Genomic DNA, 13,320 nt, shown 5'->3' with positions numbered 1-13,320 from the left:
TTATAACCCTTAACTTACGCCTCTGTAATATAGCTGGTGTACGGCCGTTATATAACTACGCCCTCTTTAAATAGGCTCTAATATATTACCCTTTCTTCTAAGGTACTGCCCTAGTGCCTTTAATAATATTCCTTTTCCTAACTTTATAATTAATCCCCTTTATTAAAAATATTACCTATATAAAAGCCTTATTATAGTTTAAGCTTTATACTTGCTTTATCTTTACTATAAATATATTACTATTTTAGGCCCTCCTTTTATACTCCTAAGGATAAATATAAATAAGAAGTTAAATATAGTAATAGTTTTATAATACTTTTTTATTACCTTTATAACCTAAAGTAGTTAATACTTCTTTATAAAAAATAAAGGGGTAAAAGAGGATATAAACCTATTAAAATTCTAATATAGTAAAGGTAAAGTATTATTAATCTTACCTTTAATTACCTTTACTTTTACTACTTAAATCCTACGTTATATTAATTTACTTACCTAGTATTTTTATAAAGGCTAACTTCTTAGGGGCGGTTTAGTATATTTAACTCTTTTCCCTTATATTAGCCTTATAATTAACCCGTAGATAAAGCTATTCTTTATTATTATTACCTAGGTTATATATATAAATAAACAGCTAGGAGTTAACCTCTGCTTTATATAAATGTAATAAATTTATTATTATAACCCTTCTACATTAAGTCCTTTTTTAATTTACCTCTTAAATACTAGCCCTAAGTATATAGTATATATTTATAAAAGCTATAGGAAAATATATATTCCTGTTTAAGCTTAATATTATTAGGCTGCATAGTTATTATTAAATGCGCTTTAGTAAGCCTAACTAGACCTAGTATATTATTACTCTTTTATTATAATTATTATTTTAACTTACAGCAGGCTGTTATTAGTCTACTATAATAGTAATATAAAAAAACTTTTTGTAGCGTTAATAATATACCTATAACTTTAGCAGCAGTTACTACTACGGTAATTATAGTAATTACTACTTCTAGGGTATTAAGTACTACTTTAGCTTACTATTAGGTATAGGCTTATAATATTACTAATATAAAAACGTAGTTAAATATTATAAATTCTCTAGAGTTAATAAATACTATACTTTCCGTTTTTTTTTTAATATATTTCCTTAGCCTTTATAATATTTTTATTACTAATCTATTTTTTAAAAGCAGCTTAAAAGCCTTAAGGGTTACTTAATTAATAACCTTCCTACTGTACTAGCTTATAAAGGTAAGGCAACTTAAACTAATATTATTATAAATAAAGGTGTAATAGTTATAGATAATAATATAACTAGTAATATATAGTAGTGTTTATTTATTATAATTATATATATACCCCCTTTTTATAATATAGTCCTTGTATTATATAGTAGGGTAATAGTATTATTTAATTAACTTATTTTCTTTTATAACTTTAAGTTTTTTATATAATTATATGCTAGCTGTAATTTACTTTTACTTTACTTTTACTTTACTTTTCCCTTTAAGTTACTTTACTACCTTAGTAAATTAAAATCCTATAACTACAGCTAGTATAATAAATCCTATTTACAGCCGCAGCCTTTTTTTCTTTTCTTCCTTCTTTATTACTTTATAATACTAAGGTTAATACTTTTTTTCCCTTTTACAGTACTTCTTTAACGTTTCTATAGCTAGGTATTTTTTTTAATTTTCCTTATTTTTACTAATTTTATTTTTATTTTAGCTTACTTAATTTATTATAATACCTTATTAATTAGATAATAAGTATAAAGCTGTAGAGCAGTAAGTGCTTAATAATTAGCTTTTATCTCCTTATAGTAGTTCCTTTTTAATTAATTTCCCAGCCTTAACCTTACTTTTATAGCGTTTTAAAGATGCTACTAAAGCTTTAAATATATACATTTGCACTACCCTTAAGTAACCTATTTATTAAACCCTAAAACGTAAGCGCGCTTATATGCCTTATATATTAAATAAGGATAACTTTAATATTAAAGAACTATCCTTACCTCCTTTTGTTTTTACCTTAGCTAATATTACTATCCTTAGGATATAAGTATTATATTATTATTTCTATTTTTTTACTAACTTATAATAGCTGTAAAACACTATATTATAAGTATTTTTATAATTTTACCTTTTATATTAATAAACTAGATAAAAATAATAAGGAACTTTTTCCTTTAGCTATATACTTTAATATTTAAAATATATTTCCTAGTTACTCCTTTACTATAATAAACTAATAAATTCTCTAAATAGTTTAAGTAAATATTAATACTACTAACTTAGTTATAAAGGCTGCTTTTCTATTTCTAATTCTTATATTAAGGTTACCTAGGAAATATAGTAGACCTTTTTATAGTTTCCTAATGTAAGGTACTCTCCCCTTCGTTACTTATTTAATACTAACTTATATAGGAACTGTTTATTAGTTTATAGCTCTTAGTATAAAAAGAGCTTTTAAGGTTTTACATCTATAATTTAAAGTCTATTAGTTTAATATATAGTACTTCTCCTACTTTTTTATTACTAAGTTAGTACTAAAACCTATATTTAGATTTATAGTTTTACATTTAGCTAGATATTATAAATTTACTATATGTAATTGCAGTAATAATATCTTAATTAGTAAGTATTCCTTTCCCTTTTATATTAACTACCTTTAATCTTATTTAGGAAGTACTTTTTTTTATAAATATACTAGGTATTTACAGTTATCTTACTTTATTCTTAGCTATTCTTTAAAGTAAGGTTTTGTAAGCTAGTATTACTATCCCCTGTCCTACTATTCCTATTCCTAAAGATATTATATTTAAGGCTGCCTTTTTTTTAGTAGTTACTTATAATATTAATACTACTGTAGCGCTAGCTTAAGGTAATATTAAGGATATATCTTCTCCTACTAAAGGTAGTAATAATAATAATAAAAAGGATATTATTAATAAGTAATAGTAGTTGTTTTTTTATAATAGGCTTATAAGCTTACTATTATGTATTTATATTATTTAGCTTATTAATTTACTACATTTAGCTCTATATTTAGTATTAAAGGTAAAAAATACCTTAGAATTTACTTATTACTATATAAGTTTATAGTTAACTATAGGAATTTACCTATGAAATATAAGGTTATTATATATATCCTACTGCTTTATTTTAGTCCTGCATTACTATTCCTTTTTACTAATGCTTTTTTTCTACATTATCTACTTTACTATTTTAATACTACTTTTAGCCTTATAATACTATACTAAGATTCCTACCTTTAGCTTATATATCCTTTGCTTTATACCTACTATAATATTACTATTAAAGTCGCCGTCTTTACTTTTAAATTACTATTAATCTTAGTATTAAAGTACTTATACTAGCGGCTATACTGGTATTAATATTAGTATTTTACCCCTAAAGGTTATATTTATACTATAGTTTTACTATAGTAACGTATATTAAAGCCAGCGTCTGCGTAGCTATTGCTATATTAAGGTTGCTGTTTAATTATTTAGTTAAGCGTTTATTAAAGTGTTTAGTAGTATTTCTTATACGCTAGGGTACTTATATATAGTTATTATATAGTTAATTTTATAATTTTATAAGGGCAGTTTTATACTTTTATAATATTATCCTATTTACAAAATCAGATTTCTTTATCTAAGTATTTTCTTTATTAAAGTACTTTTTTTATTTAATATAGTATAACTGCCTTCTACTGTTATATTAATAAAAAATAATTTTTTTAACTTTATATATTATATTTAGTATAAAGGAGTAATCTAGTAGTTTCGTTAATATACTATTACAGTTTTTAAATTCTTTAAGGTTTATAATATTAAAAACATTATAGATTTTAACTAATAATAGAAGCTGTAACTAGTATATAAGGCTGCTGTTACTTATAATATGTTTAATTTAGTATAGTCCTGTGAACTTTTTAGTAAGTTTATAAGTTAGTTTCCGTAAGTTTAAATACTTTATTAAAATAAAAACCTAGTCGCCGATTTTAAACTTCTTTTTTATATAGCCTTTATTATACTACTTTTAATAGAATTCGCTAGCTTCCTGTAACGTTTATGCAGCTGCTTTATATATATCTTATATTTCTTAAACTTACGTAATAGTATTATTATTTATATATAGTAGTTAAATCTAGCTGGCTGACGGGGCCTTTAGTTAAAACCTATAAAGTAGTATTATAAAAGTCTTATAGGTTGCTGAATACTACGCTATATTATAGGTAAATTCTACTAAAGGAAGTTTATGTATTTAATTTATTTAGTCTTTATTATAAAAGGCCTAAAAGTAATATTTTAAGTTCTGATTTTGCCTCTTAGTTTAACTATTTATTTAAGGGTAGAATATAGTACTAAGTTACTGCTTATATTCTAAAAGGTAGTAGAAGCTTTGCTAAAATACGCTAGTAAATACTAAACTGCAATCTAATATAATTCCCCGTAGTATTTTATATAGGCGGAATATATAGTAAAGGAACTTATTTATAAGTCCTTTACTACTAATATTTTTTAAATATAGAATATATAATATATATTTTGTAAATCGGTTTATAATAACTAAGATAGTGTTATACTTACGCCTTTTATACTTAACCTTTAGTAGCCTAATAATAAAATCTATTAAGATTTTTTTCTAAGGTTCTAACGGCGTTAGTAATACTATAAGCTTACTATATAGTAAGTACTGTTTTACCTTTGTTATTTAGTAAACTATATATATATTAATATAATTTTTTATATTTTATTTTATACTTTGCTAAAAGTAAATATTTATAATTTATATAAAGGTTTTTTTAACCCTTTGGTGCCCTGCTGTAGGATTATTATAGAATAGTATTAAAACCTTAGTTTATATTCCCAGAGGTATAAAGGTTTATCCTTTATAATAAAGCAGTTAGTTATCTTTTATAAACCAGTTATGTAACCTCTGCTTATCTATAGTTATCTTTTTTTTTACTTCTTTTTACAGTAACTTTATAATTAAAGCATCCTTCTTTTATATTTAAAGTAGTACTTTAAAAAGTATTTATTAAACTTCCGGTAATATTACAGTAGCGCTCCTTTAAACTACTTACTTAATTATAGTTAAAATTTACAAGGATATATACTAAGGGTAAGCTACTTACTTTACAGTTAAAACTCTCCTAACTTAGCAAATTAAATTAAGGTATAACCTTAATTTTAAGTTAAAATAAAAACCCTAGGGTATATAATTATCTAAGGTTCTATCTAATCTAACTATTTTAGCCTTTATTTATTATTTATCTTTAAATCTCCCTAGGAAGTCTAATAGGTAACTATAACTTAGTTCCTCTTTTACTTTCTAATACCTAAGATCTACCCTTTAAAATAACCTATCCGTAGGGTTAGCCTTTTTAGGTTTATATTTAATAATAAAGTTAAAAAGCAATAGCTCTTTTAACTATAATATTTACTTATTAAATAGCTTTTTTTTTCTTATAAGATAGCTGTAATTTAGATAATCTATTAAGATCTGTATAGGGTAGTCTACGTATACTACATAGTACCGCTATATTTAAAACACCTTTACAATAGCTAGTATTTTAGCATTAGACATAATATAATTTTATTTAGGCCCGTTAAGCTTTTATAATAAATATATAACAGGGTACTAACTATCTCCCTATAGCTGTAATAAAATAGCACTAATTATAAAGTTTAAAGTATTAGTTTTAATTTACAACTTAGCTTCTGAATTAAAATATACTAAAACTAGCGTTTTAAGGAACTTCTACTTCAGCTATTTAAATACTGCTTTTTTATCTTATTTTAGTAAGAAGTTCCCCTTATTTTTTCTATAAGTTATATTTATTAATAAGGCCACGATTTTACTATACCCTTTAATAAACCTCTAGTAGAAATTTATAAATCTTAGGAATAATAGGATTTTTATTACATTTTAAGGAATTAGCTATACTTTAATAACCTTAATATAGCTATACTTTATATAAATTCCCTTTAAGCTAATTATAAACCTTAAATAGGAGACTGTATTTATATAGAATTTGCACTTCTGTAAATTAATATATAAGCTATATTTTATTAATTTATTAAGGACTTATTAAATATACTCCTAGTATTTTATAAAATTACTACTATATATTAAAATATTATTAAAGTATATAATATAAGTATAATTTACTAACCTACGTAATACTTAATTAATATAGCTTTAAAAGGTAGCAGGGGTATTTATTAACCTAAAAGGTATTACTTAATATTTAAAGTAGCTATAGTAGTAGTAAAATACTATTTTTTATTTATCCCTTTTACAAATATAAATTTAATAATATATATTTTTAAAGTTAAGCTTTATATATACCTTTACTTTCTTTAGTTTATCTAAGATCTTATAAATTAGTAATAGCAGGGCCTGGTTTTTATAAGTAATTTAGTTTAATATATAATAGTTAATATAAAAGCGTAGCTTACCTCCTTTCTTAAGTATAAAGAGTACTAGAGTACCTGTAGGGCTACTTAATTATTTAATTTATTCTTTTTATTCTACCTTACGGAGGTATTTTTTAAGGATTTTTAGTTTACTATTTATAAGGGAGTAAATTAGTCCTTACGAAGGCGTTATCCTAGGTTTAAGGTCTATTGTATATGTTAGTTTATTAAGGGGCGTAAGTTTAGCTGTAGCCTTTTTATTAAAAACCTTTACGTATTTACAGTATTTAAAAAGAAGTTTTTTTATTTTTTTTTTATTACTATCTCCTAGCGCTTATTTATACTCTTTATATAGGTAAAGCAGGCATTAGGTATATTCTGTTTTTAAGTCCTTATTTTTTATTAGTTTATTTTACACTAGAATTATTTATACCTTAGCTTTCTTATCCTACTTATAAACTTACCTTTTTAAAGTTATAACTTTAAGGTTTTTAGTAAAGATATAATAATACTACGTTTTATTTTTAAAGTTTAAAAGGGTATTTAGTAATTTATACTATAGTTTCCTTAGTAGTATACTTAAATTTAAGTCTGCTATAATAAAGAAGAGGACTTAAAACTTTTTTATTACTCCCTAGTTATCTATTATCTTATATAACTTTATTATTTTCCTATAAATATTACTTTTACAGTCCTTTATAAATAAGGTAAGGTTTATTTTATATAATAGAATGTCCTTTAGTTATATAAGTCGCTAGTATATTATATTAACGTTACTACCTTTATCTAAGATAAAGGTTACTTTTATTTATTTATTCCTAGTTTTTATCTTAGTTTATTATTTAAAAGTAGGGCTTTACTCCTTAACTATAATAATAGGTATTAATAAGGTAGAAGTACCTCTATTATATCCTTATACCTTTTTTACAGCTAGGATAAAGTTTACTTTAGTAGGTTTTTTTTTATTTATAAGGTTATTATAGTACTTTATTATATACCGTTAATCTTTATACTTTATATAATTAGGTATAATATAGGTATTCCTAAAATAGACTCCGCTATATTTTTAATAAATTAATTCTATTACAGGGCTATTACTATTTTTATTTAACTTTATTAAGGTATTATTATAAGTAAGTTTAGGGTTAACTATAGATATTTTTTACTAATAGGTACTTTATACTTTAAATAGGTTATATTATTCCTTTAGCACTTAGGTACTTTAACTATCTAAGGGCCTATTTTAATTATTTTAGTTTATTACCTCTGCCTTAATCTTAGTACTATAGAGTTTTTACTATATTATAGGGAGTCTAAGACTAATAATTTCTCTTTATATATAGTAAAGGTATTTATTAATTAGCTAAGGAATTTAAAAAATATTAAGGAGTTATTTTAAAATTTTACTAAGGATTATTTTAAACTTCCTTATAAAAACCTAGAATAACTTACCCTTCTACTAGTAAAGGCAGTTTAATTATATAGTTATATTAAAGACGTAGGTAGTCCTATTATTAATATTATTTTTATATTATTTTATATACTATTTATATATAAAGTTAATATAAGAGCGTTAATATTCTTTAGTTTAAAATAAGGTCTATTAATGCTTTATATCTTTTATAAAATAACTATTAATATATTAGATTTTATATATATTTTTTTTAAACTAGTCCTTTTTAAAGTTAAACTAGTTACTTAAGTACATAAGGTATATCTGTAGCTTTATTTAATCTTACCCCTTAAACTTAAGGGTTAATATTTAGATTTTTCCCTATAGGTTAAAGTAGATTTATTTTAGTTCTACTTTAGGGTTTTTACCTAAAAGGCTAATATTAAAAATAAAGTTCTCCTTATTCTTAATTATTTATAAATACTAGATTATTTTTTTTTCTTTTATATTTTAACTACAGCTATAGTATATTCTTACAGTTCCTTTAATAAAAGGGATTTAAGCTAACTTAGCTTAAGAATCTTTTATTAAGGGAGGGTTATAGTACTTATTTATAAAGTTACCTATAGAGGGGTTTGCAGTTACGTATATAGTTAAGTTTACGGGACCGTAGCCTTATAGCTACTAAATTATAGTTTATATAAATAAATCTTATTAATAATTATCCTTATCCTTAACGGTCCCTTTACTTTTTATAGGTAAAGAAATAAACCTATTAAAAGCTAGGTTAGTAAAAGAGAGTAAAGAGGGATAAGGGATAATTATAAGTAGCTATACTATAAATACGTAAGCTTAGGGTAGTAAAGTAACTGTATTTATCTCTGCCTTCCTTAATTCCTTCCCTAGGTTTTAGGTCTTTTATAGTGTTATTGCTAAGCTAAGGGCTTCGCAACCCTTAGCTTGCGCCCCCGTAACGTGGCCGGTGCGCGGCCGTTGCGCAACCGCGCCCTCTTTAAATAGGCTCTGACAATTATTATCTTCTTATTATAATAAATTAAAAAATTATTTATTTTTATTTATAATATAGACTTCCTTTCTTAGTTTAGGAATCTTATTTTTATATTTTTTCTTAAGTACTCGGCAGTTTTTTACTATATAGCTAGTTTTACTATAGTTATAATACTTAAATTCTTTCTTACGTTATAAAATATCTAAATTTATTCTTCTAGGTTTACTACTATTATCTTTAGCAATTTCCTTATATTATTTTTTACCTTAATTAGCGTAATACTTATTTTATTAATATTACTAAGTAGTACTAGTCTTAAGTTTATATAATAAATTATTAACTTAAATATAAATATTTATAAATAAAATTAAGGTATAAGTTAATTAATTAACGTTATATACCTTTTCTTTAACCTCTTATTTAAGACTATTATAAAATTATTTAATAAATACTAACTTATTTTAATTAAGATATATAATAATATCTTAGAATTTTATAACGTAATTTAAGTATTTCTTTTTTTAATATATTATAACTAAGGTATTTTTAACTATTTTATTTTTACTAATATTTTTAAATACTTTCTTTAGTTTAAAAATATATTTATTATAATTATTAAAGATTTATTAAGTTTATTCTTCTACTTCTTTAGCTAAGCTTTTTAAGTAATTATTTAAAATAAGTTTAAACTATTTTAAAGTAGTATTTTTAAAGTATAAGGTAATAAAGTAAACCTTTTTTTTAGTAGTATTAAAGGTATTTTTAAAGTCTTTAAAGTATACTTTAAGCTAAATTAAGTGTAAATAAAGTTTTTTAATATCTCCTTTAAATATAAAAAGTAGTTAATATTTAATAAAAATTCTAAGGTTAATAATCTTTAGTTTTTCTTTATTAAGTTTATTAACTAAAACTTTATTAAGTTAATATATATTTTAAATAAGTATAAAAAGTTTTAAATTTTTAAATAAAAAAATATTAAGTAAATTTATTATAATAATATTACTATTACTTTTAACTATAAATATACTAAAGTTAGTAGTTAAGGTCTTAGGGGCTACTCTAGCTCTAAATATAATAGTTTATATTACTTAAAGGTACTTAATATTTTTTTAAATAAAAGTCGTTAATATATAATATCCTAACCTAATATTTAAATAATATAAAGTAAGTTCCTAAGGTAATAAACTAAAGTTAATTAGTTTATATTAGCAGAAAGGATAAAAAGTAGCTTTAAGTAAATATAATTATAAAATAAGTAAAATATAATAAAGATTTAATTTATATTTAATTTTAATACTTTATTAATAATTATTTATTTAAATTATTTAAAAAGTATAAAAAATTAAATTTTATATATTTAGTTATTTTATAAAAAGCACTATAACCTATTACTCCTTAAAGTATTAGGAGCGTTTATATAAGTCGCTTTAATTATAGGAGCGCCGATTTTCGTTACTCCTTTTTACAATTAGTTATTTAGTTAATAGTTGTTCTAGGTACCTTTCCTTTATACTTTTTATTAGTTTGGATTATAATAGGTTAATATTAAAAGTAACTTCCTTAATATTAGTATTTAATCCTTTAGCTATAATAGTTTATTACTTAAAGAAACTTAGTATCCTTCTAAATAAAAGTTATTAATATATAATATCCTAACTTAATATTTATAAAGTATAAGGTAAGTTCCTAAGGTAATAAGCTAAAGTTAATTAATTTATATTAATAAAAAAAATAAGAAGTAGTTTTAAGTAAATATAATTATAAAGTAAGTAAAATATAATAAAAATTTAGTTTATATTTAATCTTAATACTTTATTAATAATTATTTATTTATATTATTTAAAAAGCATAGAGAATTAAATCTTATATATTTAGTTATTTTAAATAACTTACTTTTAGGATTATAAACCTAAGTATAGGATTACTATTTTATAAGTAATTTATCTAAGGTAGCTTATAATAAACTTATTACTCCTATACTAATTAGTTCTTTAGGTAAAATATTCTTCCATAGTATATTCCTAATATACCTTATCTTTAGGTCAGGCTGTAATAACCTGTTTTTTTAGGGACTTTAGGCCCCCCCGATAGGTTAATATATAAAGTAATAAAGTTTTTAAGCGTAGTATTTAAAGCTAGGTAAATTTATTCCGCTATTAGTATAAAGGGTTTATTTAAGTATTAGGTAAAACAGAAGTTAATAGCTATAGCTATATTTAAAATAATATTCTATCTAGCCTATATCTAACTATTAATTTCTTTAATTTAGTCTATAATTTTATTTTTAGTAAGGGAATTATTATTTACGCTAAAAGTAGTAGCTTTCTTTTTACTACTAAAGATAAAAGTAATAAAGCCTCTTAATACTATTTACACTACAGCCGCTGCACTTAGTTTTACCCTATTAAAGCTAAATAAGAGAATTCTATATGCTTTAATTACTTCTCTAAAGTATCTCTTCTTCTTAGGAGTAAAAAGGAGGACTATAACCTCTTCTATTCCTGGGATTAGGGGAGTTATCTCCTTCTAAGGTTAAGGGGCTATTATAGGTCTAGGGGCAATAAGGTTAGTTCTATTTTAGTTACCTAGAGGGTTTACAGATGTTTCTATCTCTTTAGAGTCCATAGATAAGACTATAAAAGTAAAAATCATAGTCGTTTTATTTAATAGCTAGTTAAATAGGTAGGTTTTTAGTAGTTAGGCACCTAAAAGGTGGGGTACCTGTAGATGTAGGAGGGAAGCTTAATATAGATAGTTAATAGTAAAGAGAACTTCGTAATATTTAATATAGTGGTAGATAGCGAATAAGACGAAGATAAACTTAGAAATTGTTTTAAGAGGCGAAGCCCGTATTAAATATTTCAAAGAGCCATAATATTTACTATGCCCCGTAAGTAGATACTATCGCTCACCTTCAACTCACCTAAAGCACCTGCAGGGCACCCTGTAACCTTTTGCTCACCCGTCCTAGATTCTTTTTTCTTTTCTTAAAGCAGCATGCCTGAGTGAGCGTAGAGTGAGCTTTCTCTGCAAATCTGTTGTAATGAAGTGCCATTTCACAAAGAAACAGAGGGATGAGCATGTCATTTGACTGGGTGTTTCCAAGTGAGATCTTAGAAGCATGTAGTAACATGCACTTTATTTTCTGCTCCTTACAATGAAATGGCAAATTGACGGAGTGACTCGTTACTACTCGTAAAGCGTTGTTGAGCCCAGTGAAGTATCTTGAGGTAATTCCGACAGATATGATCATTTCCAGTGACAGGAACAGTTCCTTTTAAAGAGTGGTTGGTGTTGGCGGTCAAGTATAGAGTGGCATCGAAATTGCAGACTAATTCCATGCGAAGAACTTCTATACATTCGTTGACTTGTGACCTCAAAGTTCCTTCAGCATATGTCTCATTTGCCGTCATATAGACATATTGACGAATCAACTTCTATGCGTCCTTTTTAGTATTCCCGATATGCTATATATTGTTACAAGAGTGCTGAGTACTTACCACGCAGTTTAAATGTAAAATTACTCCAAGAACAGCATATTCGCTAGACTTTGAGCGGCTATCCAAAGGAACTTGACTCACTCCGTCTAAAATAAGTTACATTAGCAATCCATTACATTGCTCTCTGAAATGTCTGACGCATTCATAGGTACTAACACGGGGCGAATTCTTCCCAAGCTGCTTCGCGATCAGGAGTTGGTGGTCCTCTATAGGTCTCACGATCTGAGTAGTGATCACGGAAATTTTCCCGTTGATATTCCACGGCCTCAAGCGCAGGTGCTATAGTAAGGTTCAGTGCATTTGTTATTATGAGAAAATCGAGAGAAGTGATGGAAACCCAATGGAATATTGATAACACGTACTATTAGGGAAGAAAAGCTGTGTACATGCTACATCTGAAAGAGAACGCATCGCTTGGAGGCCATAAAATATACTGGAGGCAGCAAAGCAAAAGATGCAGAGCGCTAAGTAAATCCAGCGCAAAAGTTGCGGTGTATCGTGTGACCCCAACAGCATAATGCCATATACCTCGCAAATGTCTGTCCTCTAATTTTGACCTCAGAAGATATTAAGAAAGTCAGTAATGGTTTTCAATTGGCAAATGGATCGTTCATCATTCACATATTCATTCCACAGAGCATAGGTGGAAGAGCTTTTGATAGAATAAGACAAAACTATAGTAACGACTGTGCTGACTACAGAATTCTAACTCGCTATAATACAGGGAGTTTCCACCATGCATGTGCAGGATGAGGCAGCCAAAAGACTAGGCCGGCAACATTTTGCCGATTTGTGAAAGACGAACCAACATGCAGAAAAAGGCAGATTAGCGGCGCCAAAAGTGCATTTAATCACAGTCTAGCACATGATACTCGTGTATGCTTTTTAATCACACTACACTCCGACTTACATAGCGCTCTTTGTTCCTTGGAGGAGGAGCTGGTGAAGCGTCAACCCAACAACACCAGAGAAGGAGTCACCTGCTCCCTTC

General features: G+C 25.2%; 1 protein-coding gene across 1 annotated transcript; it reads right to left on the bottom strand.

Moving 5' to 3' along the window:
- Window positions 1-2,091: 2,091 nt before the first annotated feature.
- On the bottom strand, window positions 2,092-12,740 carry M431DRAFT_10467 (hypothetical protein; the record flags this gene model as incomplete). Its single annotated transcript, XM_024911553.1, has 5 exons — window positions 2,092-2,110; window positions 11,986-12,266; window positions 12,330-12,415; window positions 12,486-12,608; window positions 12,692-12,740. The coding sequence occupies 5 exons, from the start codon at window positions 12,738-12,740 to the stop codon at window positions 2,092-2,094; spliced, it is 558 nt and encodes a 185-aa protein (XP_024768737.1).
- Window positions 12,741-13,320: the final 580 nt, after the last annotated feature.

Source organism: Trichoderma harzianum (genome assembly GCF_003025095.1).
Source record: "Trichoderma harzianum CBS 226.95 unplaced genomic scaffold M431scaffold_21, whole genome shotgun sequence".
In the NCBI taxonomy this organism is placed as follows: Eukaryota; Fungi; Ascomycota; class Sordariomycetes; order Hypocreales; family Hypocreaceae; genus Trichoderma; species Trichoderma harzianum.
The sequence above is the reverse complement of the archived record's forward strand: the minus strand, read 5'-3'. Positions and strand labels throughout refer to the sequence as shown.